This window comes from Aythya marila, assembly GCF_965140915.1.
Source record: "Aythya marila genome assembly, chromosome: 6".
Taxonomy (NCBI): domain Eukaryota; kingdom Metazoa; phylum Chordata; class Aves; order Anseriformes; family Anatidae; genus Aythya; species Aythya marila.
In genome coordinates, this window is record NC_139047.1 from 22,633,970 (window position 1) to 22,659,639 (window position 25,670).

Sequence of the window (25,670 nt, forward strand, 5' to 3'; positions counted from 1 at the left end):
TTTATTTCAGTTTTGTTCTCTTAAACTGTACAGACACTTCAGTATCCTCTATCAATAATGGCATTAACATTTGTTGTATTCATCACGGACACTTAGAATTCAGTTATGAATGTGTATTGATCTCCTTTCCTCAAGACAGCAAAAGTACTACAGTTATCCATGTTTTATGTAATCTCTAAATAAATAAGAGTATTATATTTGAAGTTTGGCATTAACTTTGGCATTATACCGCATAAAAAGTTAACTGAGTTCAGTTTTACCTTTCTGAATCTGTGTATTCTCAGAGAACATCATTGCTCTCATGCAGGAAAACAAGCCACAAAAGTGAAGCAAGAAAAAGAAAGAAGTATACTTACAAAGGCAGAAATGTGGGAATCTGGATGAGTATTTAATTTATGTAAATTCTTCTTCTTTTTTTTTTTTCTTAGGATGGAATCAACAGAAAAATGTGAAGCAGTGATTGCTCATTTTAATGGAAAATTCATAAAGACACCAGCAGGAGTTTCTGGTATGTTGCATATATTTCTAACAAGATGAATGAATGGGTTACTGCTTACATAGTGGGAGCCAGTTAGGCCAATTGTTGTATCTGGTTTCTCATTCAGAGGCAGGCTTATTAAAATTAAATTTTCATGTTAGGTGTCTGTAATGCTTGCTCACTCGGAACATGGTATATCACTTTCCTACTCCAAAAATATTCTAGGCATCTAGTACCATTCTCTCCTAGTAGATAAGACAACCACCTAAGATGCCCTGAGCCAGCTGTACACAAATTTACACACCACATAATCCCAGTTGAAGTCAGGAGACAAGTATGTGTTGTATGTGTATCAGAACTGAGTTTGGCTGATCATCTACAATTTATCTTTTCAAAGAGGCAAAAGAATGGACTACTTTTGCCATCTGTTGATGATTTTTCTGAAGTAATTTTGTAAAAAGATTTGATCAAAAAAATTAGATTCTGCAGCAGTGCATTTATGCTAGGCATTTTCATTCATGGGGAGATTTTACTCTCAAGTCAATGCAGGCTTTGAGGTTCTTCAGGAAGATGAAAGGTGATCAGCAAGAAGAATGGTTCTAGAAATATCGTGCAAGGCAAAATGCAGAGAAACTATGTGATGTGATATTTTTTTGGTCATGCCACGTTCCCCATCAGTGTGCCTGTTTTGTCAGCACTCTTTCTAAGAGAGTAAATGTACATTCCATAAACACTTGAAATGAGGAAAGGAAATTCAGAGCAGCAGAGTAAAATAGAAAGAGAACAGGACAATAAAAGAGGAAAGAATACGTGCTTGACATTCCAGACTGCTTTTGGTAGCCATTTTATTGCAGATCCCAAGTGGGAATTTTACAAATTACGTTGCTGATGTGGTTGCTTGAAGCCACCTTTATCCCGCTGGTGAAACGTTCTCCAGAGCCAGACCTTGACACGGAAAAAGAGGAAAGCAGCCATCAGCAGGCAGAAAAGAATGTAGCTTTTTTAGTAAAAATGCATACATGCTTCATCCCTGAAAGATTACTCCAGTTTGAGGCAGTCTGTGCTGCGGTAGGGATGGCAGGCTGCTTCAGAGCGCAGGAAACCACTCCCTTCACCAGCACTAATCTAATGCAGGGCTTTGACTTCACTGGCTTTTGTGGACCCTTTGCACTGGGATTGATTGCTGAGGCTACAATTATTTTGTTGAAATTTTGTTATACGTAGGGCTTGTAACATTTATTTTTCTATTTCAGATATTTAGCAATCTGTGTTTTATGAGACGGAAAATCCCTTTAGGGGCAAGGAGATCATGGAATGATTTTCACTGAACGCTGACTGTGCTCTGATCCACCCTCCATGATTAGTTTTACAGTGCTGCTATGGCTTGGACATAATTAAGAGTAAAAAGTATGGAGAAACCGAGAGTTCAAATTAACATATAGGGCTTTCTATTCAATTAGAGACAGTAAAAAGCTGTAACAGAACCTTCTATTAGTGCTTTTTAGTTTGCTCATTCTTATTCTCACTTGCATTACGCTGTTCTCAGGGAATGAGCCATCAGGCGTATCATTGTTAATCATTGTCCCTGGTGGGCCGCTGCTGAAGCTGGACTTGCACCCTTTTATTATCAGGTTCAAGCTGCTGCACAGAGTTATAAGAATGGTTTCTGCAGAGTGTGGATGAAAATGTTTACCAGGAAAATGTAATTAATTTGCACGGATAGAGAGAAAAAGAAAGAGATTAAAAATTTGTACAGAATTGGCAGTTGTCAGAAAAGTAAGACTGAAGAGGGGTCTCAGGATGTAATCCACCTCCTGGACTTTAACCTGTGGTGCTGACTTGCCCACAGCAGCGTAGTCACTAGGGCTCTCTGTCTAAAACATGTAAAGAAGCACACACCTCCAGAGACTGATGTATGTGCTGTCAGCTGTCTTCATGGCCACAAAGAGTATCTAGATGAGTGGCTCAGAATGAAATAACTCCAAATGTTTGAAAGTCAGTTAAGTGAGATGAGTCGTACAATCCACAATGCTGAAAAATGCTACAGATGAGTAGGTGTATAAAGGAGTCATGCAAACTGAGTTTGTTAAAGATCCTCAGTTTTGTTGCACAGGTTATAGCCCCAGCTGTACTTTTCCATGCTGGTGCTGTGAATTTGTGTTGCTCCTTTGATTTTTATGGTGTTCAGTTTCGTCCCAGAGTTCCTCACCACATAGCAGGCGTGTGTCCAATAATGCAGGCTTATAGGAGGGTGCAGCTTGCACACGATGATAATAGGCTGCAGTCTGCCAAAAGTGGGGCAGAGTCATGGGGCTGCTGTGGTCTTAGACTACCTGCACAGAGAAGGGGGACGCAGTGGGAAAGCTCTTGCACAAACAAACGCTAAGAAAATGTTTTGAAATAGATTAGCATCTTTGGGGGTTATAGAGCATCAAGATCAAATACATCCAAAATAAAATCGTAGAACTGGAACTATGTTTAAATTAAAACATTGTGTCCTAGAAACTTGGCTAAAATCAGCAAAGGGAGCTGGCTATAAAAACACTGCTATCAGGATGAGGAGGGTAGGAGAGAAGGGCCTGTAATGAAATAGGTGTGGGAGGAAGAACATCTGTTTAACAAAAACATGCTTTCATAATGCAGCTTTGTTATTTTAACTAAGTTTGGGTTTAAATAGTAGAGTGGGTTAAACACAGTTGTAGGAAACACAGGAATACAGAACAGAAACTCTTCTGTGAGTCTGAGAGGGCCGAGGGTAGTACAAGGGGTCCGCAAATGCATCGGTTGTAGACTTTTTAGTGACATGTGCCTCACACTGAGCATTGATAGTGTTAATCAAGCTGGACCCAGATGCAACAAGCTACTAAGATTTTATTTCCCTGCTTCATACTAGCTTAATGAAATATATTTGATATTTAGTGTGTCCTCTTCTGTCTTCAATCCAGAAGAAGGAAGGTTAGCTCAGAGAACAATTTCAAATGCACTGCAAGTTGGTATGATCCTGCAACTCTTAGGAGTGGTGTATTAGTTTCACTGCTCGTCCTAGTCTGGGGTTTGTACTTTTGTTATGCAAGTTATTTTAATATCTTTTTCTGTTTTATGGGCTATTACATTTTGTCCATTTCTCTCAGGACTTTGCTTTTGCATTGCACACCCTTTTCAACTGAACATTTGTTACATTATTTCTATAATCTTGAAATAACTTCTGCGTTTAGTTCTGCTTTTGTCCATAAAGAATTACTGTTTTCTTTGTGGTATTTAAATTTTTTTTTTCCCAGTGAATCATGAATTTCATGAGGTGAATCGGGGGAAAGAGAGACTAAACTAGTGTAAGGAGCCAGGACATAGAAGAAGAGTAGTGACAACAGAGACAACATGCTTAGCCTCCCTCACTAAAAATATGTATTTAAGGTTTACTATCTTCTTGTTTTGTGCTGGACCCAAAGCGATTGCAGAAATGATCTGCTGGGCAAAATCATGAAAGGCCTCCCCTCCCTATCACAGCAGCATGTAGCTGCATGATGATACATGAGAATAATTGTATAAATAATTACAGAAAGCAGTTGTGTTGTAGAATGCATAAGAATACACCAAGGTATTTAAGGCCGAGTGTATTTGTCTCCCTTAGCATTTTTTTTCATTATAAAGGAAAAAGCTACAAAACTTTTATGTTTGTTAGAATCTTTCATACCTCTTTTACTGAAGAATAACATACATGATATTTTTGTTTTAATGGAAGAAAGACAGAGAGCATTTTTGCTGAGCAGCCCATAGTATTTTTTCTTTGGCTTCAGGAATGGTGGGTTATGGTGATGACCCAAAAGTCACAGATTATCAGTGACCCACTCTCCTCTTCCCACTTAGAGTGAAGATATTGATCACTTCAGTTTTGTTTCAAGGAGGAAACTGGAGACAAGTGCAAGAGCCCTGCACCCGCCAGTGCTCTTGACATAGGTTAGGGAGAGTTGCAGCACGTGTGGTAGGCATCACTGCTTGAAATGGTTCTGATCTTCAATGTCTGCCTAGTGCAGGAGAAGAATGAAAATGGAGCCTTGAAGCAGTTATCTTACTTGCTTACCTTTAAAAAGTATCCAACACTGCAGATCTGTATAGTGACTTCCAGCCACTTTACCATAAACTGCCATTTCTTAGTTGTCTTCCACAGACCCTTTAGAAATAGTCCATGAACAACAGTCTGAAAACCACTGCTAAAGGGTATCGAGAGGTCACAGTGCTGGCGTTAGTCCTGATTGATACACTGAAGGCAGCCGCCAAAAAATTACCCATTAGATCAAGGATTAGAAGCTTTTACTGCTCTAGTTCTCATAGTTCATAATTAGTTTTAAGGAGCAACATTGGGAAAGGAAAAGAAAAATGCTGCATAAAAACACTCAAAATGTAGCCCTTTGACAAATTACTAAATACTGTGTAAATTATCAAAGAAATGTAACCCGGAACACTGCATTTCAGTAAAGATTAGGATGGCATTTCAGTAAAGATTAGGATGGTGTGAGGTGCATATACTTTATACTTTTCACTTTAAACATACAAAGCTACTGATATTTGAGATCTTGGTTTGCACAACTTCTTTTTTTTTTAATTCCTACAGCTTTTGGCAAATGTTTCTAGCTGTACAGGCTTGCTGCATCATTAAAGTGCTGTTAGAATTCATTAGTTTCATATGCTTTGTCACTAGAAAATATGCAATGAAAGTTTCTAAAAGATGCAGGTTAGCAGAAAACTGAATAAAGGAATAGTATTTTAAAGCTTTTGTTGCTTTTGTTTGTTTGTTTTTGTATCTAAAAGGAGAACTTAGTGAAGTGTCATTAAAATTAGCCATGTAAAGTCAAGAGTGCAAACATGAAGTCCAATACAAGAACATCAATCTTGTTCTTGTGTTTCATCATATCACCCAGTGTGTATTTGGGTAGACGCTGAGCAGATGAAGACTGAATTCTAATGTACATATGTACACAACATGTGTGTGACAGGGAAGTATTTACTCTCTAATATTACACTCACATCTTTCTTCTGTTAAGACATTAGTCCTAGAAGAGGGTGATTCAGGGCAGCGAGAGCTGCCCAGCACTTTCCACGGCCAGATTTTGAAGCCCTGGGCTGCTGTTAAAGCACTGAGAAGTGCAGTTACAGACAGTCTCTGTGGCAGTAGCTCATCAGACATCTCCATACTACAGAGGGTGTCTGCTGGTTTTCGTTAAGTGTCAGCAGAGTGGGCATTTTACACATAGCATCTCAGCTGTGGAAGCATAAATCCATTGTAAGTTGTAGCCTTTTAAATCAGCCATCTCTTAGCCATACATGCAACTCCGAATATTTATACTGTGCCTCTGTCGTGCACATACAGACAAATCACTGTGTGATTAATGGCTGCCTTCATTGCTGGGCCTGCACGCTTCCCAACAATTAAACAATAAAAATGACTCTCCCTTCCTTCCTGAACCACAAAAAAAAAGATTGTTTGACTGGTCTGTAGGACTTGCTGGAGCTTTTAGTTTGTATATATCTAATATATTCATGTTTGTATGTGTTTGAGAGAGAGTAACTTACGTATCTTACAACAAACAGGAGGGAAGCTAAGCTGAAGAAAAATTTCTGAAGAGACTAAGGGCTGTGATCATTGTTCTGTGGGAGGGGGATCAACAGATCATACTCAGCTCCTGTGAAGGTTTTTTTCTTTTGCATGAATCTCCCTCTGATGACCATCAGTCATTGTGTTCCTGAAGAAGTGAACGTAGGTGGTGCTTAGGTCACAAGTATGGAAGAGCAGCCAAAAGCTGTAGTTTGGCTTTCTATTGCAACAGTCCTTCCCATCAGCATTCAGATCTTGAACTGGAGTCAGGGAAGGTTAAGGCTATACAGCACTCTCACAGCAGTTGGTAGTATTAAATAGACAGTTGACTGTTTTTTGTTTGTTTGTTTGTTTGTTTTTTTTAAGTGCAAACTGGAACTTTCATAGCATTTGGCTTCATTTATGGACACAGTTAGGAGCAAAGAAGCTGGAAGGTCAAAAACACAAGGATTCACATAACCAGATCTACATTCAATAAGATGGATAGCAAACTTCTGGCAAATCATAAATTGATTTATTTTTTAATTGTTTATTATTATTATTATTATTTCCTTTTTTTTTTTCTTTCCATGGCTGGATATTACGTATGCACAGTCCAACAGATGTGGATCATTTCTCTTCATTTTTTTCTCCCTTTTTAAACTTGTCAAGGAGTGCTTCCAAGACGCCAATGTTTCATCATTTAAAATTAAGTTGTTTTCAGTCATCTAATGATGAAAAAGTAATATTTATTATTAAAATAAGGTTTTGTGAACTTTTTATTCAAACACTTGAATAGAGTTGCTCAGACTTTCAAAATAAATGATCTTTATCTTTAGACAATGATTGGAAATATAAGCCCAAATAACCATTTCAGAAGAGTTTTGGACAGCTCACTATGGGGACTTTTAATGAAGGCATAATATGGCTTTAAATAAAGTATTTACTACCTGTGAGTGCTATAATACAGAATCATAGGCTAGAAACCTCCACTATTTTCAGATGCCTTTATATGCTGTTCTCAAGCCACTTGCTTTTGACTTTATCCAAAAATTTATAGTGTGTATTTTGGAAGTTGCATGTGCTTCTCACAGTACTAGATGGTTTGAAATAATTCATAAATAGCCAGAGACAAATACTGAGCTTGGGGAACAGCTTTTTTCATCTAAGGTAGTTAACTATGTATATCTCAGTGTTCCCTTTCTGGTGTATTTTTTTCCTCACCGTGTAAAATCAGAGAGTCAAAATAATTTCAGACCAGAAACTGACATCCTTAGCCGTACTGAGTAATATGTTCTGAGATTAACTCCATTTTTCAGTAGAACTACATGTGGATTAAAATGCTGTGTGATCTGACCAACATCAGTGAGTCCTTCAGCATATTGATATAGCAACTTTCTGCCCCAAATATGCTAAGGCTTCTCTTTCTAGAAAACCCCAAAACAAAATTAGGCTCTGGTAATGCAAAAACTCCCCTTAGAAATGCAAAATTTTGAAGACAGTGCTGTCTGGTTTCTGTCTCCTGCTTTAGGGTTTCTGTTACTTCCATGTGCATTTACCCTTCATAGGTCTCCAGCATTTTTTCCAGTGTCATTAGCCTAACCTTTCCCTAGTATATTTTATGGTTGTAGGATTTTAATTACCATTCTCTGTAAAATAATCCATTTTAAGTTAATTCGGTTGCCATGTTCTAAAGTCTGCCTCTCAGAGATAAAATTTATTTGACTGTTGACTAACAGCCTACCGGTTGCAGTGGTACATGTCTCTGAAGGATGTGTGGTGAAGCCCAGAGATGAGACAAGCAAACCCATACCAGTTCTGCCTCCCAGTCCATCCACCTTTTATAGAGAAGACTGTCAAAAATGTATTGTGTAGGAAGTGCAATTTTCCCAGTAGAACCAGAGCTAATATTTCGTGTATGCCATTTGAAACCAGAGATGAGTTGGCAACCAGCAGGCTGTGTTAGTTTTGTGCCAATCGTTTTAAAGTCGTGCTCTTTGCCAAGCTATCAGTCCCCTGGGGTTTTTAATACTCATTCTGACTTAGATAAGAACCAATATAAATTTTAAATGCGGGCAGAATGAAGGGTATGTCAGCACTGGTCAAGGTTGTACTAATACATTTTATTGCATGATATATAGATACACTAACATTTTCCTCTGGGTTGCCTTTTTGCACATGCTATCCCCCAGCCCCCATGTGTTTACTCTGCACTGGGACACTTGCATGTTGTCAGATCCAACCTCATCTCATTCAGGTGTTTCCAAACAGAGAACGACTTAAGAGGAGTGTCAAATTAAAGCTTAGACAGCTCATGTCTCAGGAATTATTGGCAGAGAAGTGTTCATATCCAAGTCATAACAGAGCTTCCACCCTGTGATTAGGGAGGGTGTGGTGTGATGTGGCTGTAGCAGAGCTGTGCCTCAGCCACGGATACGCAGGAACTTCTGCACTTTAAGCCAGTCCTAGGGGAAGAACACTGTGCAAACTTTTCTTTTTGATTGCTTGAATTTCAGCACTGATGTTGAAGTCATGGCAAGGATTATGTTATGACAAAACTTTAGAAAAAATATAGCACTCCCATTTCATGGCATTTTGCAAAGAACAAGATAGAAGAAAAATCTTGAAGAATATCTGGTTGTGTTGTGTGCTCTTTATAGAGTGGAGATAAAAGGAGAATAGGAAGTTGTGGCATATTTTCAGTGCAAGGTGGCAGGAGATAAAGGTACCACTCTGTCCAGCAGATCAGACTAAATAGAGGTACAGTGCCAGCTCCCAAGCCATTCTGGATGAGTAGAGCCACTTGAAGTTTTGGGACATTACTGAAACCTCCAAGGTCAGGGGGAAATATTTTAAAGCCCCTTTTCCAGATTTATTCTCCACCCTCCTTAGATGTACCTCCTTATAGGTAAAGCTCAGCATTAAAATGACAGTTCTCCTTAATACTCAGAACAGATATAGCCAGGACATACAGACCATGTTTCTTTCCAATAGGCTTTGGAGCAGTACTTTAAAATCAAAGATATAAGGTGTTCCAGGTGCTCTGTGTGTGTGTGTGGCAGCTATCCTTGCACCATGCAAAACAGTCATTGATGCTGTAGTGAGAATTTGTGCTATTTAATTGTAATACTCAAAATTTAAACTGCAAGACATACCTCACTTGGAACACTGAATACCTGTATGTGAATACCACTGCAAGTAATGTTCTTTCTTTCTTTTCAGTACCTGCAGAACCCTTATTGTGCAAGTTTGCTGATGGAGGACAGAAAAAGAGACAGAATCAGAATAAATATATACAGAATGGAAGAGCGTGGCACAGAGAAGGCGAGGTGAGACTTGTAAGTCCTCCCTTCAAGCTCTAGTGTGGGTGTACAATAATGAATACTTATGGAAATGATAGGCATTGAGACTTCTTGGCTCGGCACTTTGGCATATTAAAAATGTGCAAGCAACTCTTGCCTGACAATTTGCAACTCTATAAAATACTTAAATGTACCTTCCTTAAGAGGGGGGAAAAAAAAAAGCAAAATGTGAAACACTAAATCCTACCTCATTAAAGTGAACAGTAACATTTCCTTCACCTTGGTCAGGAATATACTTGAACTATCTTTCAGATCCTGTAAAGCTATCTGGAATACAACTTCATTTACATATAGTAAATAATCCCTTTTTTAATGAAGAACTGAATGCATATCCATTTTCTAAAATTAAAACAGTGTACTAGTGCATTAAATTTTTGGTTTTGTCAAAACTTATAAAATCTTTAATGTTCAAGATAATACTTTCATAAACTTTCTGTGGTTACCAAACCTAGACAACTGAGATTGTATGAGACAACAAATTCAAATGTCTTCTGAAAAACAGCACTTTCCATTCATTTTTATAGTTAATATATTGTAGGCAACACCCTAACGTAATCATCTTCATGCCCCACCTCTCAAACACATGCATGTTCTGTAAGCCAGGTATTTCATAGATTGCATTTTGTTCTCGCTGGGACCTTGGAAACTTGTACTTTTAGTCAATATCACTGACTGTCTTTATAATTACTTCTGTCAATTAACCTTTCCCTAACTGTACAATAATAAACTGTCTCAGTACAAATTTTCAGTTAAAAATAATACAGCTAATGAAAGACTAAGAGAAATAATTTACAATAAAAATAGATCATGTCAACTTTTTCTTTCCACTTTTTTTTTAAAGGCTGGAATGACACTCACTTATGATCCAACCACAGCTGCTTTACAAAATGGGTATGTTAAATACTGGCACACTAAGAAAAAATGTTTGCATTATGAAAAATGCATAAAACTGGCATTTCATAAATATTTCTATATTTTTCTAGATTTTATCCATCACCCTACAGTATTACAGCAAACAGAATGATCACTCAAACATCTATTACGCCATATATTGCTTCGCCAGTTTCCACATACCAGGTTTGTATTTAGAACTTAGCTGAAATGATTCACTGGAGTTTATTTATCAGTTGCTACATACATCTGGTTTTCTGCATTCTCTAATAATGCTGCATTTTAACGGTCTCCATGCTGTACAGCATGAAACTGAAGGCCTTAAAAACTAAAGGTGTGTTTGTTTCAGGAAGCACAGCCATTTAAGGACAGATGTGTTGTCCTGCCAAACAAAGGCTCTGAATTGTGTGGTGATGGCTAAGGTGTTTGCAGCCACTTCTGCATATCATGGTCATGTTCTTTTAATGTCAATAATGTAGCTTTAAAATAATCATTCCTTATTTAAACCTTTCTTGGTTTAGTTAAATCTCACTTCAAAGATACTTCTCCATGACTTTGAACTTTTCTTCAGGTTGTTTCAGCACAAAAAAAAAAAAAAAAAAAAGTCCAGCAATCGTATTTCATAGGTGGGCTAAGAAAGCTACAGAAACAGGCTTAACATCAGAGAAGTAAACTTAAAAAAGAGTTCTGAATTGATTGTTTGAGCATTCAAATTCAGTGCTTTTACATTAGGAGTAAAGCATTTAATAGTCTAGAGTTGTGGTTTTTTTTTAAACCAAAAGTTACTTTATTTTGGACAATAGATATTAATCATGTACATTTGCTGTTCTTCGGTCCCAGTCCAAAGTTTTCCTAAAAAGGGGTCTCTCTTCTCGTTTTTATAGGTGTTGTCTCAGGTCCCCACTACAGGGTATTGACAATTCAACATGCTGAGAAATGGCATGAAACACTTTTTGTACTTTGATACAAATCAGTTAGGAATTCTCAATTTTATGCCATCATACACTTCAGTTTACAAACAACTTGCATTTAATCAACTAGCATGGTAGTCTCAGCTGTCTGATTGGCAATTACTACATGATACATGCCAATTATCACAATGCTAGCCAAATGATTACCTGTTTTGGCATTTCACTGTTTAACACCTAAGTTTTCTACCTGTGTGCCATCTTGTCAGTATTCTTGGGCAGAAATACCCATGTACTCTCCCATTTTAGGTGAGAGCAATGAGGAATATTGTCTAATATTAGTCTGGAGGTCTAATGCCTTCTTGCATGAGCAGAGTTATGTAGGAGGTGTGTGCTCTGGGATAAAGGGCAGCTGCATTCATTTTGTGTGAATTTTTTGGTGACTTAAGCAACAAAATGTTTGCTCTCAGTACTGTATTTTTCAGTATATGGAATCGTTCTGCTTTGTACAGAAGTATCTTAAAAATTACAGCAATTTCTTACCCAGAAAAGTATTCCAGTGGAATTAGCAGCTGTTCTTTATTAAAATATAAATTATGAATCAGTATAAGACTCTCAGATATTCAGAATCTAAGTGAAAGTTGAAAGTTGGCATGGAAACGTGCTTCTTGGGGAGTACAGTGTCACTTTCCTGGGCTTATTGAGACAGGTAGGCCACAATACTGATTGTTTCCCAAAATGTTGTTGCCAGTGTTTCGGTATACATGACATAGAGCTTAAATGGTTGTGGATGGAGTTACTAATGTCATGATATTTAAAGTGCCACAGTAATAGGAATTGAAAATTAAATTGAGGCATTCTGTAGCGGGGAGGAAGGAGGTTCCTGGCCAGAAGAATTTCACAATGTAAGCATTAGTCACATCGCCATTACTGATCTGTTCCACTGAAACTGGCAGCATTCCGTCATCTACCCAACAGAACATATCATGAAAGCATGATTTATTTATTTTTTCTTTGAGGCATGGTATAACCTGTTCCTAGACTTATTCTTATTAAAGGTAAACAAATTTAATAAAACTTTGGCTAGTGTTTGTTTCTACAACTCCTGTGTACCCAAATGACAGTACTAAGCCAGTTACTATCATAGAGGGAGTAGATTAGCCAAAGCTTTAGTCAGGCTGTACCAGTATTTTTTGCCATTAAGCTTTTGCCTGGGGAAAGGGAGGGTTTGAGCATTTTCTCTTTTTTAACATTACATTTTTGAACTCCTGTTTGTACTTTTTCTGCTTGAAAAATAATAATAATTTAAAAAAAAATAAATTACTTTGATTTGAAAGTCAGTGCCAAAAGCAGGGAAGAAATGTTTCAGTCTTGCAGAAAACAACTCCCCTTGATTATTTCAAGTGGTCTGTCTATCTGTCCTGTTCACAGGACACTGGGGAAGATGACGGAGGAGTTTAAGGGGTTTTAAATGTCTAGCAGCAGTGGTGAGTCAGTTCTACATGGTGCGGGTCAGAATCCTGCTTTATCCTACGCAGATGGCACCTATAGGACAAGAAAAGGAAGCATTTTTATCTAGCCTTTAATATTTCTTGCAGCACATTTTTTCAAAGAGCTGTTCCAACCAGCTCTTTTAAACTAAGACAATCATATAACCTATTAGAGTACCTTTTACTCCTTTTAATTTACCTTATTATGCAAAGTTGGGCATCCTACCTCAATTTAAGCATTTGGGTAATCATTTTTTTTTTTTTTTGAGGCAAAACATGCTAGCTGCAAGAGGGATGAATAAAATACTGCAATGTCTTCATTAAAAAGAGTAATAAATACCGATTTTGTTCTAGGTTCAGAGTCCTTCTTGGATGCAGCCTCAACCATATATAATGCAGCACCCAGTAAGTTTTTATGCGTCTCCATTGTTGTGTTACTGATTGTGTAAATATTTCATGTAGTTTAAACAACAAGAAATAGGCCACTTCCCACCCAGTAACTTCCAGAGTCCTAACAGTTGCATCATGATGATTAAATCACGGATGAAAACAGAAGAGAGAAGGGATGATCCTAACCTGAACTGGGGCCTCATCGTATTAGGAAAAAAAAAAAGATAGCTGCCTTCAGGGTATCAAGATGAAGAGGACAATTAGATTTACCAAGTTAACATCTCGAGGAAACTTTTTAAATTTTTTTTTCTTTAAAATGAAGAACATTTTGCAGATATCAGTGCTTTACATAGTGTGTACTAATCAAAAGCTGCAATTGAAGACTCAAGGTATTAGAATAGCTCTAGAGTAGTTCAGACTGGATAATTTGTGACAGATAGATGGATGTGGCGATATGAATGGCACCACAGGCACTCAGTTGAAAAAACCTGCATAGCCTGTTCTGGCTACACCACTCATGAGTAATGCTATTCCCCTTACACTTTTGGTTGTGGCATCTATACCAGACTGTCAGGTATTCTAATCTGTACTCTCACATGATGTTTTGCTTCTTATCTATGTCATCTGCCAATTGAGTACTATTCTATCTGCGAACTATAAGACTTGTTGATATGAGCATTACAAATAAGAGCAGGCACTTTCATATATCTCCTGCAGTTAACAAACAAGTCTGTTTCCAGGTATAGAAAGACTGTTGTCGTGACTTTAGTTAACCTCTCCATGCAGATTATGGAACGTAAATCTTTGTGGCAGAATATTTTATTTTTGTGCGTGCAGAGAAGGTGGTACTGAACCAGAGCACCTTCTCACGCACTTCATTGTTGTTGCATTTGTGTTTTTTTGAATGTTAAACACATGCACAACTGGTTTTAACTTTTGTCTGTCAACACAGATTTTCATTTAAAAAAATATTACAAATTACGCTGTAAAAGACACAAGTTAATATGTTATAACACCGTAAGATATATCAGTTTCAGAGGTACACAGTATGAGATTTTGTAGCTGAAAATAAAGATCTAGATTCCTGCCTTAAGTTTTAGTTTTGGCCTGTGCAAAGACTGGTGCTGTCTTACTCATTTGCTTTGCAGAGAAGCCTGCAGTCTACAGACAGGAAATTCTTTCAGTGTTTGATGTGCCTGTGACTCATTTCAGCTACACTGGTCACATGGTTGTTTTTCCAGCTATACTCTGTAGGGTTGTTTTTTTTATTATTTTTTTCTTTTTAAGGAATAGTTACAGATTCTAAATACTGGCTTTCTGTACACCACAATTATTTCTGTTAGTTTTGAACTTCCATCAATTTTAATGAACACTTCTGCAAGCACAACTCATACAAAGTGTTTGGAAATGTGTTTTTGCAGAACATGATTGGTAAAATGAGATCTGTTGATAATCTTCCGTTTCAGATAACTCTAAAACCCCTACAAGCGTGCCCTGAAAATTTAGCAATCTTGAGTGTTTAAAAATTATACTTCACTCTTTATAGAGTTAACAAAATAGTACAAGAGTGATAGAGCCATTCTGGTAGCTGGTATTTTCACAAAAGAACCAATCAGCTTTGCTGAACCCCTCTTTAAAAATCTGTGTGCTAATGAAAGCTGCCTTTCAGTATGGCAGCTCTGTCTTGTGTGAGAACATCCTATGTGTGCAGGTAGAATTCCCCTAACAGAGATGTTCCTCCAAAGCCCCCATTTCTAAAGATGAGACAAAAGTTTCTTCTTAAAGCTTAAGCTTTAAGCTTTAGTTAATCAAATCTGTACCTGGTAATGGTGCCAGTTTTTAGTGTAAGGTCAACATCTGGTTCAACTTAGTTGTTAAACTAATTTTGGAGTGTTTTCAGCAGGTGTCTCAAATGCACTGTGTGTAAGTTGCACATACAATAGGAAGTCAATGCAGTACAATTATCAAACTGTACAAAACGTATGTGCATCAAAATGCCCAAGACCTGTGTACTGAGTCAGTCAGTGCCTTGGACTAAGAAGAATTTGTGGTATACCCCCTTGAAAAGGTATCTTATACTTAGACTCAAATCAAAAATGTAATTAAAATCTGAGTGTTGCCTTAATCATTTCTTTCTCTGTTTTAATAGGGTGCTGTACTGACTCCCTCCATGGACCATACCATGTCACTACAGCCTGCATCAATGATAAGCCCTCTGACACAGCAGATGAGTCATCTTTCATTAGGCAGTACTGGAACAGTATGTAGCAATTTAATACAAAATAGAACTTTTGCAAGTGGAAAATATTGCGTGTAGATCAAAATATGCGTGTGCATTTCACATGTTTAAAAATCCTCTACCATTCAATAAAACATTAAGAACTGTCTCCATGTACAAATCAGATTCAGCATTTTTTATTCAGTCTATTCACTGGTCAGAAATAATGTAAACAAAGTAGATAAAGCAAATTAAAAGAACCCAGGAGGTGACTCCAGAGTTGGAATGTAAAAGAACCAACAGTTGTTTTTACTGTTCAGAAGATCAGAGTTGGTGAAATTTATGTAAAGGGTGCAACAGAAACTAGACCAAAAGAAGAGATGCGGTCTAGCCTCTGAACTGTAGGACCTTTAGGACCTTTCTTTTCTGAGTAGAGAGTATTTAAAACAAGGAAAAAAAAAATAAAAAAGATGATGATAAGGATTAACTGAGAGAGAAAAATCCTTTGCTTAGTCTTTGAAGGCTAAATTTGAGATTTTTTAAGAGCATATCTCACTTTTCTGAAAAAGGTGCTGATTTCAAACAGAAAAGTTTTCCTCACGTGCATTATTTTTGAGGGAGACTTTCAATATCTATTAAATAATGTCATGACAGGTATTTTGAATGCTCTTAAATTGACGTTGGATTTCAACTCAACTTAATGGACTGTCTCTTTTTAGTACATGCCAGCAACAACAGCTATGCAAGGAGCCTACATACCCCAATATACACATGTCCAGACAGCAGCGGTTCCTGTTGAGGTCAGTATATGTTATAAAAAACAGAAATAAGAGACATGAATATACTCTTTTTTTATTATTATTATTTTTCCCAATGAGAATTACCAATCAAAGCATTTTAACTGTGAACATACTATGAATACAATGTATATTAAAACTATGAAGTGTCATTATTCTCAACTCAAATGATTAGTATTATAACAAAGAATGGTTTGTACTTGTAGCAGATAGGTCTCCTGTATGACTGTAGCTCAGCCAAGCTTTGCGTCTTGTGAAATGTAACTGCCAATAGGAACAAGGCCGGGGGCAGTTTTGATCTCCATTTAGTTTTCCAGTAAACAACAAACCCTGATTGTGATTTTTTGGAAAGAAACCTAATTTTGCCCTGGGATTCAGGGTACTGTTCATATTTACCAACGAAAACCCTCTGCAGCTCCAGCTAAAAAGCACAACTAAATGCTAGGCAGTAGTCTGCCTGCTATTTTGACTTACCTTCCTCTTTTTTATGGATCAGTATTTTCTTAACAGAGGAGCTAGAGAAGGCATACTGCAGCTCTTTTATACAGAGTGAGCACTAGACAGTCTCTTCCAGAGTTTATAAGAAAACTGTTTAATTTCACAGTGTATTTTTGAGAAACACTAAAACTTATTTGGTTCGGTTTACTCATCTGCTAGAGTGGGTCAGAGAAAGACTTTCAATAATTAGCTGCTTGCACACTATCAGAGCACGTCAGCTGAATTAATTCCCTGGTCTCTGGGGGTTCATGTGCAAAGTTCCAGCTAGAATTTTTTGTCTTACCTGGTGCCAATGACACCATGATACTCAAAGAGATAGTGTTTATACATGTAGTAAGTAGATCTCATTCTTCTCACTGCCCCTCAAAACAGAGGGCAGAATGCTCTTTAATGTTGGCAGGTAGAAGATATACCGGTAGTTATTTGCACCCCTTATGTATTTATTTCTATAAGGTGAAGGTTTTTAAATTAATGTCAAAACAGCTGAAGAAATAGAAGGTTTGCATGATCATTTTGCTTTTCTTATTTGCTTAAGTGTAAATCAATGTGAAGTTAACAATTTAAATTTGGAATTGGAATACCCCACTTGGGAAATGTGGGGTTTTAGACTTTAAGACTGTTAATTACACAAATTGCATGGAGATACAGATTGCAGGTAATGCTACATGATTTTGTTTCTCATGTCTTTTCTCCCTCTTCTTTGCAGGAAGCCAGTGGTCAACAGCAGGTTACAGTAGAGACGTCCAGTGACCATTCTCCATATACATATCAACAAAATAAGTAACTGTGAGGTAGGGGCTCATCCTGTCACATGAAAGATGTGAATTCAAGGATATTTTTTCCATAACATACAGTACTCTGTATGAAAATTCTTTTTTATGAAATAAATTTTATAAATAACTGATAATATTTGGGGCAAGACACTTAATTCAAATTTGGCCAGATTAGAAGCAAAGAAGAGGAGTTCCAGAAGTGACTTGATGAATTATGAGTTATAGCACTTTAATAATTTCTCTATAGCATATCTGGATTGTGTTCTATTTTAATTTGATCATCTTGTATACAGCATGCTGTGTACAAGAATAACAATGAATTAGTGAAAAAACAACTATGCAAAACATATCAGGTTTGCAAGCAGCTTTGCAACTGACTTACTGAGTAAGCAGGGGAGTGATCTGATAGAAATCCTTGCTTTCACCTGTTCTCTTGAAGACTTCCCTGCTCATCCTTTATTCTATAAAGCAGCAGTTCGGTCCAGAATTTTGTCAATTAATTTTTAATCCAGTCCTAGTTTGGCTCTAATTCCAGAGTTATTTATTTACCTTCCTGCTGCAGGTTTCCCGTGTTTCTGCTTGCATAGCCTTTCCCTACTAACCATTCACTAGTTTTATGCTAACTCCTTCCATATAGCATTGTGCTTTCTGTAGACTGCCATTCTGAAAATCCTGTTTGCAGTAACCATCCCCATCTCCATCCTCCATGTTTTAGAATTCTGAAATTTAGTTCTTTCCTAACTCATCTTTTTCTGGGTGCTTTGTAAATCACACAACTGGACTACGTAATATTTTATCAAATCTTATAAGACTTCATACTGAAAAATTCCATTCAGCTACGATAATGTACTAGAGGTGGTCTTAGAAGTGTTTGTTTGAAGCCCTCATGGCATTTCTAAGGTACTCAAAAACTATACGTAGTTATGTGCGAGGGTTTTCTAATTGTGTGATACTCTCTTTAAAATGTATTGATCTAACAGTACACACATTTTGCCATCACCTTTGATTTTGCAGGTCAGCTGTGTTATTTGACAACACTGTTCTCATCCCCATTAATGGCATAAGAGCTTCTTATATGTTCAAGTATGTAAAGATAGAAACGAACCAATTGGGAAACTTCGCACATTCAACAGATGGCACAGTCTGCATAGCACAACATATGACCTGTGTTTATTATTTTAGTCTGGCCAAATGCCTGCATCTAGAGAAAGCCCACATCCTTGATTTTCTTCCAGGGCAGGGAGAAAGCAAAGACACAGACTCTTCTCGTTCTCCATCTCCTAGCGTTAAAACCATGGCTCCTGCATGTTTCCCATGCCAAGGCTATTGGCTGGTGTTAACCACTTTTCAAGGAATTATTTGTTTTGCCTTAAGTCTTCCCTGTGGGCATGTAAAACCTTCTTACAAACAGAAATCTGTGGTAGATGGGGAAGCAGAATCCTGCACAGCATCTCCGCACCCTGCCTCTCCATCAGCGTGTCAGTCTGTTTCCCATAGACTGGGTCCATAGGTGGAGCAGCACGTAGTCTCCTGAAAGGATGAGATGTGCTGCCATCTGAGACGCGTTCTGTAACGACAACTCTGTAGCATACTGAGCTCTGTGAGCAGCTCTGGGCTTTCCCTGTAAGCCAGTCCTCCATGTATTTTATTCTTCAGAAGTCCTGCTACCTGTGTTGATCTGCACAGGGAAATCTGTGTGCGCAGTGACCGTGGCAGTGGGACCGGGCACATGGGGAAGGTTAATATGGTTCAACTGATTTCAGCCTCAGAGTATGGCATTTGGTATTTATGTCCCTAGAGCATGCTGGTACTTGTCACTTTTCAGACAGGTGAAGGGGAGGGAATTGACGGTTATTTCTTGCCCTAAATACAGGGAACACTGCGGTCTCTTAATTGTTGTGGTTTTGTCACTGTTGACAAATTGAAACGTCATTCTAAATGCGTGCACAGCACTTTTGGAAATGCCCTGTTGAAAGTCAGCATACATATTGCCATAAATAAGTGGTAAATGACAACTAGCACATTCACACAAGCTGATGCGGTCTATCAGAAATACCCAGCGTCTTTCCCTTACCAGATACATTCAATAGTTGTATGGCTTCTTTTCAAAAAAGCTGCTACTATATCAAAATAGTCAAAGGATCTTGAGAAGATTGTGTTATAATTGTATATGCACCTACAAATACACAAACCTTAAATTTGACTTTGTCTTAAATTAGACTTTGTCTTGCCTTGAAAAATTCAAAAGTTGTCTTAACTTTTCATTAGCTGAGCATTTTTTAAAACCCACCTGGCAATATAAGCCAATATGGTAAATGGAGAAGTCTCCCTTAAAGTTTAATGAACCCTGAATTACTGTTAAAAATTAACTATCTACCAGGCACGGTAGCTGTCTTTGCATTAGCTGAGGTACCTTGTGCTTAGCTTCCCTACGGCTGCACCAGAAGGAAATTGTGTTCCTTTGGCAGAGATCAAAAGCCTTCGGGATGCAGCAGCAGTATGCTCACACACTCAGCTACTTTTGGTCAGTTAAAAAGGAAACAACCCTAACAAAGCAAGAAAGGAGATAGCTTTGAATGCAGCCTTCCAGTTCCTCGGTGGGCATTCTGCATGCTTATCTGTATTAGAGATAAAGGGGGAAAATACGCTGGAAGGCTGTATCCTGGCAAGTGACAAGCACCTGTAGAGCCGCCTGTGTTTGCTTCTCAGATCTGTGCTCAGATTCACGTAGTCTGCTCACAGCTGTCTGAAATAGGAAATAATTTAGCTTGTAGACAGCTACAGTAGAAAAAATGAATGCAATTCGCAACTCTGCTCTAGCTCTGACCTTTCTGTGTTGCAGATGTCCAGTGTTGACCTGGCCTGGAGAAGGGTGCAAAGGCTGAAACAATCATGGATTTTACTGATCAATTGTGCTTTAGGAATTATTGACAGTTTTGCACAGGTTCTTGAAAATGTTATTTATAATGAAATCAACTAAAACTATTTTTGCTATAAGTTCTATAAGGTGCATAAGAAAAACCTTAAATTCATCTAGTAGCTGTTCCCATGAACAGGTTTATTTTAGTAAAAAAAAAAAATTTTTATCAAGTGTTATGACGCAAAAAAGAAAAAAAAAATCAAATTTCTGGGTATGCACAGATGACCACAAAGACTTATTCACGTGCATGACAGAATTTGTGTTTTGGTTTATTTTTATTTTGTTTCCTTTTTTTCCTTTTCTTTTTTTCTTTTTCTTTTTTTTTTTTTTTTAATTGTATGAAATGGGTTTTCTGAAGTTTCAAATAGTAAAACATCTAAGATGATGTTCTGTGCTTGCAGTGTGTGAGTGTTGCTTTAGTGCTGTGTTGCAGTTATAGTGTCTGGTCTTTTAGCTTTCTGTTTTTCTTTTAATGTAGTGTGAAGTGTCTTATCCTTTTCTATAAATTCCAATTTGCCTTAAATCTTTCGATGCTGTAGCTGTTTCAGTAAGTAGTCCAAACTAATGGTGTAGAATGCTTTGACCAAATGAGCTGGTCTATTATGCCTTGTAAAACAGCAGCATAGGGCTTTTAAAGGTAGTCAATAAAAATTGCTGAAAATTTGGCTTTTTTAATGTGTAGTAAGTGTTTTTAATGATTTTTCACATAATATGTAAGGTAGTGAAATGCAAGAGGGGGAAAAATGTTTTGTGTGAAACACATTTTCTGACTGGGGAAATTTTAATAGGATAAATTGTTTGTAAGGCCATATGCCAATAGTTCCCTCTGGTAGTTTGAATGACTTAGGAACTCTGCTGTATGATGCAATGTAAAATCTTTTTTTGCCTTTTTTCAAAAACTAACTTGATGTTCTAGTTTTAGCGTAGGTAGAGTAGGGAGTTTGGGGTGGGGATCTCACCGAATGTTTTTGTCCTTCCTTTATACTAATGATAGTGCTTTAGGATGAGGATCATGCTGAGACTTAGCAAACAGAAAAGTTGCTGTTAAAGCAAAATGGCAAAAGCTAAAGGACTCGTTTTCAAACATAAGCTGAGATGTGAGTAAAGGATAATTGATTGGGTACTAGCTCTCTATAGTAGGTAAATAAAAATAAAAAGACTTGGCACTTTTAAAAGGTAACTTTACCAAAGAACAAAGAGCCAGTAACCAATAATTCTGATTTGTCTCAGCATTACGTCTTCTGTACTCTTTATTTTTGCCGGACCAGTTTGCGGTTAGGAGAATGTGCCTTTTTTGTACATTTGCATTTAGGTTTTATAATTTTAATTGATGTATGGACACAAAAGCATGAAGGAAGACTTGGATCCAAGCAGTGCCACACTTTACATCATCACTACAAGTGTTAAGTGTAAAGAAAACCAATTTTGAAACTATGAAATTCCTGATTCATAAATACACAGTTATTTGTACTTCACATATTAGATAATTCACTGCTACTAAAGCTCTTTATTACGATTGCATATGTTTTAAATCAAATGATAAATTAAGTTGTCTTCCAAAACTGTGTACTTCTCTGGTCAGCTGTATATGATCAGTTATCTACCTCAAAGTTTATTTCCTTTTGTATTGGGACAGGTTGCTGGCCCTCCCTGTTTCCACAGACCAAATCATCCTAGCTCGGGAGCTAGGGCTAAGCAGTTGTTTCTTTCAAGTATTTTTTAGTTTTTAAATTTTGTGTGAGTATTGGAGTATAGATGTCGGTGACATTTCATAGTTTCAAAAGTAAATTGCTGCTCTGAGAAGTGTAGATTCTAGTGAAATACATAGTCATAAGAGATGTGTTTTTGTTTTTTCTTTTTTTAAAAAGTTGTGGTATTATTGGTTCTATGCTCCCTGGAATATTACTGCTTTGTCAAAGTCCAGACTTTCTGCAGCACCTTTCCTGTATCTGGTGAATTTCCAAGCCTAGATCTCTCACTACTTGATACTTTTGCGTTAATTAAAACTGCAGTATGATAGCTGTGTTAGAGGGAGGGAAGAGCTGCTGCCAGAAATGTCTGAACTAAGTGCCATACTCATTGTCTGGGTAAGATTTGGGAAATTTAACCTCTGTACATAAAGAAATAATCAGTTACTTAAACATCACATAGTAGACAGCCATTAAATTATAAAAAATTAATTTATGAAGAAAGACCTTTTGTACAGATTGAAAAAAAAAAAAAAGATTTTCATAGAGATATCTATATGATCAAGAGAGTTAATTTTTTATTTTTGTTTTACTAGTGCCACAAACTTGCCAGTGGTAACTTATTTGTCCGGTTCAAGATAACTCTGTAGTTTTGTTTCCTAGGACTTGTTGTTAAACGCCAAAAGACATTTTTGAACTGTAAATTTGATTAGATTGTTAGCTTTTTTCTGTTTTATTTCTTTGAAAACTTTTGAATAAAAAAGATCCAAAAAAAAGAAAATGCATTGTCTTTCCTTCAGCTGTTCCTTTACTGGGGGAAAACCCAAACAGGTTATGATAAAGACTTCACCTTCACTTTGAAGTGCTCACCCTTGCTTTGTGCTTGAAGGTCTGGGTTTTTCCCTCCTCTGTCATTCTTTACAATCAGATTTTAACTCTTTCAAACCACATTACAAGTCACTCACTCTTTCAGACAAAACAGGAAAGACAAAAAATAAATCATCAAATATATCTGATTTGAATGCAAGAATCGTGCTGTTCTCTTCCTCAGCCTGCACTGGGAGGGCTGGACGCTGCAGTTGTGAATGCAAGCCAGTGCTGGGGGGGGGAGTAAGGGTGGAGATGGGGATCTCTGGTAGCTCCTGGCATTGAATTGCAGCCTACAAGTGCTCCAGTTGTCCCGACTGTAGCAGAGTTGGCTGGAATACCCCGTTCTGGAGAGAAGTAATACTTCGGTGGAATTCGAAATCATCCTGAGTGTCTGTCTTCCAGCTGCAATCGTTAAGACCTTTTTTCTTGAAAGGTAATCTCTGATTTTATCATCTTTTTGGCAAGATCACCACTGCTGATGCTGTGTATCAGACAGAGGATTGCCCTGCTCAAAGTAAGGCTTGGAAATGAAATAGACTAAAATATCAATGAGCGTGTCTCTTCAGCTAAATAAATGATCTACCACTCACACGGTCCACAACGACATTTCATGTCTGACTCTCTCTTGGGCACCCATGGGTGCTCTGGACAGCAGAGAACAGGGGCGTGAAGGCCCAGTGCCATCAGCACTGAGCAGGCAGCAGGGAGGCTTGCTGACGCCAGGCTGTGCTGCCCCAGAGAACACATTTTACATTACAGCCATATTTTGGACATACTCCAAGTGTTTCACCAGCCCTGCAATAGGGTAGGCAGCCTGTTGGATGCGTTGGCTGGGGTCACCGTACAGGCAATGTGCAGCCCAGGCTCCCAGCTACACCATGCTGATGTGAGATACTGAGACTAACTGTGTTTTCAGTGGAACAAGTGAAAGAGACTCACCTAGTGGTTAGGAAACTTGTGATTTACGGTAGCTTAAGGCAATAAAGATGTTCTCGACAATGGCTTCTATTAATGAGGAGAAAAAATCTCACACTGTGTGCTACTTAAACACACTCCTGTAACTGAAAAAATAAAATGCCAGTTTACCATTTTGTAATAATATTGACTGGCCCAGTGTGTTGTCTGTGTAAGATGCCATGGATAAGAAGATGAATACAGCAAACTTCCAAAGGGTTTTATTACATTCTTTCTTTCACCATCATACTGAGTTTATTTCAAATTACAAGTAGACTTTCTGAATGGATACTACCTCACAAAAGCTCTTTGGAACAAACTCAGAATAATGCATGTTGGAAGGGCTTTGACTATTTGCTTTTCTAATTAGCACTATGATAAACTTGGTTCTCTAACTCCAACTATATTTGATAAGAATGAGCACTTTCAGATTAGTACCTTTTGGCTGGTATTATAAGGTTGTGTGTATCATTTCTATCAGGCAATCTGCAATAATGCAATATTTTTATGCAATATACTTTATTATAGATAATAAAATTATTATCAACTGGCTTGTTCAAACATTGATTCCACTCTGATGCAAATAATTTGTTTTTGAACCCTCCTTGCAATCATGCTGCTAATAAAGTCTTTTCCCTGTTAGCAAATACTGATAAGTATCATAATCATGGAGAGTGATTCTTATCCTGATACAAGTATTTTCTGCAAGATTATGGACAGGCCATATTGTTTGTTGGTGGTACAAGCTCCTACAAACTAGGAAACTAGTCTTTCTGTATGGGATGAGCAAAATCTTTTATCTTTCTCTGTTTTCTAAATTTGCCAAACTGTGCAGGTACAAGGTTATTGCAAGCAATGCATTAACTGCAAGTTAACAAAGTGCTGTTGATCAGCAGAGTCCTGCTAATGACTGTTTGAATGTATTAGGCTACAATAATTGTGATGAGGGTCAGAGTAAAGCACTTCCCTGGTACTCTGTCAGTGTTTTGTTGTTGTTGATTAGTTTTTGTTGTTCACTTTTATGGCTCTCCCCTTCTAGGTTTAATTTATGTTATGGTACCTTCACCACACAAGACAATCTGGATGATTAGCCAGAACTGTGCCACCTCACTTTCCTCAGCAACAGCTAACACCATATGAGAAATCCATTTAAGTGCCAGAATATTTGTGTGAGTTCAGTACTCCTATTCCTGCCATGCACACTGCACTGCACTTGCTCCTGTTGCTTTGATCAACCACTCCAAAATTATTTGCAAACTTGCACATGCGTTGGAATAAGATACTAAATCCTACCCTGTCCAGCAACGTCTTGTTCTGAAAGCCAATGTGTTATTTGATGGCGTTTAAGACGTATATGCTATTACCTTCCAGACACTTGCAACACTGACATACTCTTTCAACTGTGAAAGATCATCTGTATCATTTCCTAGCCAACAAATTCTGGCATTGATTAACCCAAACAAATCTGAGGCTTTTGGCTTTCGCACTTGGACCATTAATTCTCTCCAGAATAGGGGTTAGAATATACAAAACCTATTCTGTTTGGCAACTTCTTCTCCGGCTCCTAAGAAAAGCCATACTGATGTCAGAACAGTGAAGATTTACAATGCAGTGACCAGAGGGAGTGTGTAAAAGCCTGCCTGTGGAGTGAGTAAGTCTTTCCTTTTCAGGACAGCTCTAGCTGCATCTACCATCTGAGAAATCATATCACAGGAAAACACTACTGCATTTTTCCCCTGCCACAGAAGAAAGGACAGCTTGTCAACAGGCAAGCTTTAGCTGCTTAAGTTATCCATCTTGCCTTTTTCAACAGTATCCCTTCACTCAATGCTTACATCAGTGTTGTTCTGAATTCTGCTGTATT

The 25,670-nt window shown here is 37.6% G+C and overlaps 1 protein-coding gene across 6 annotated transcripts in view; it reads left to right on the top strand.

Annotated features, from left to right (window-relative positions):
• The window catches only part of RBMS1 (RNA binding motif single stranded interacting protein 1), a 148,754-nt gene extending 125,920 nt beyond the window's left edge, over positions 1-22,834 (top strand). For 3 of the 6 annotated variants that reach the window (XM_082763155.1, XM_082763153.1, XM_082763157.1), the window contains exons 6-14: positions 429-508; positions 9,270-9,385; positions 10,251-10,300; positions 10,393-10,486; positions 13,053-13,103; positions 15,238-15,348; positions 16,026-16,106; positions 17,308-17,392; positions 20,217-22,825. In XM_082763155.1, coding sequence (XP_082619281.1) covers positions 429-508; positions 9,270-9,385; positions 10,251-10,300; positions 10,393-10,486; positions 13,053-13,103; positions 15,238-15,348; positions 16,026-16,106; positions 17,308-17,385 — 661 coding nt within the window. In that variant the 3' untranslated portion in view covers positions 17,386-17,392; positions 20,217-22,825. Of the gene's footprint in view, positions 1-428; positions 509-9,269; positions 9,386-10,250; positions 10,301-10,392; positions 10,487-13,052; positions 13,104-15,237; positions 15,349-16,025; positions 16,107-17,307; positions 17,393-18,388 lie in introns of all 6 variants that reach the window. The other 3 variants (XM_082763156.1, XM_082763154.1, XM_082763152.1) reach the window with 2 other exon arrangements.
• The last annotated feature ends 2,836 nt before the right edge of the window (positions 22,835-25,670 follow it).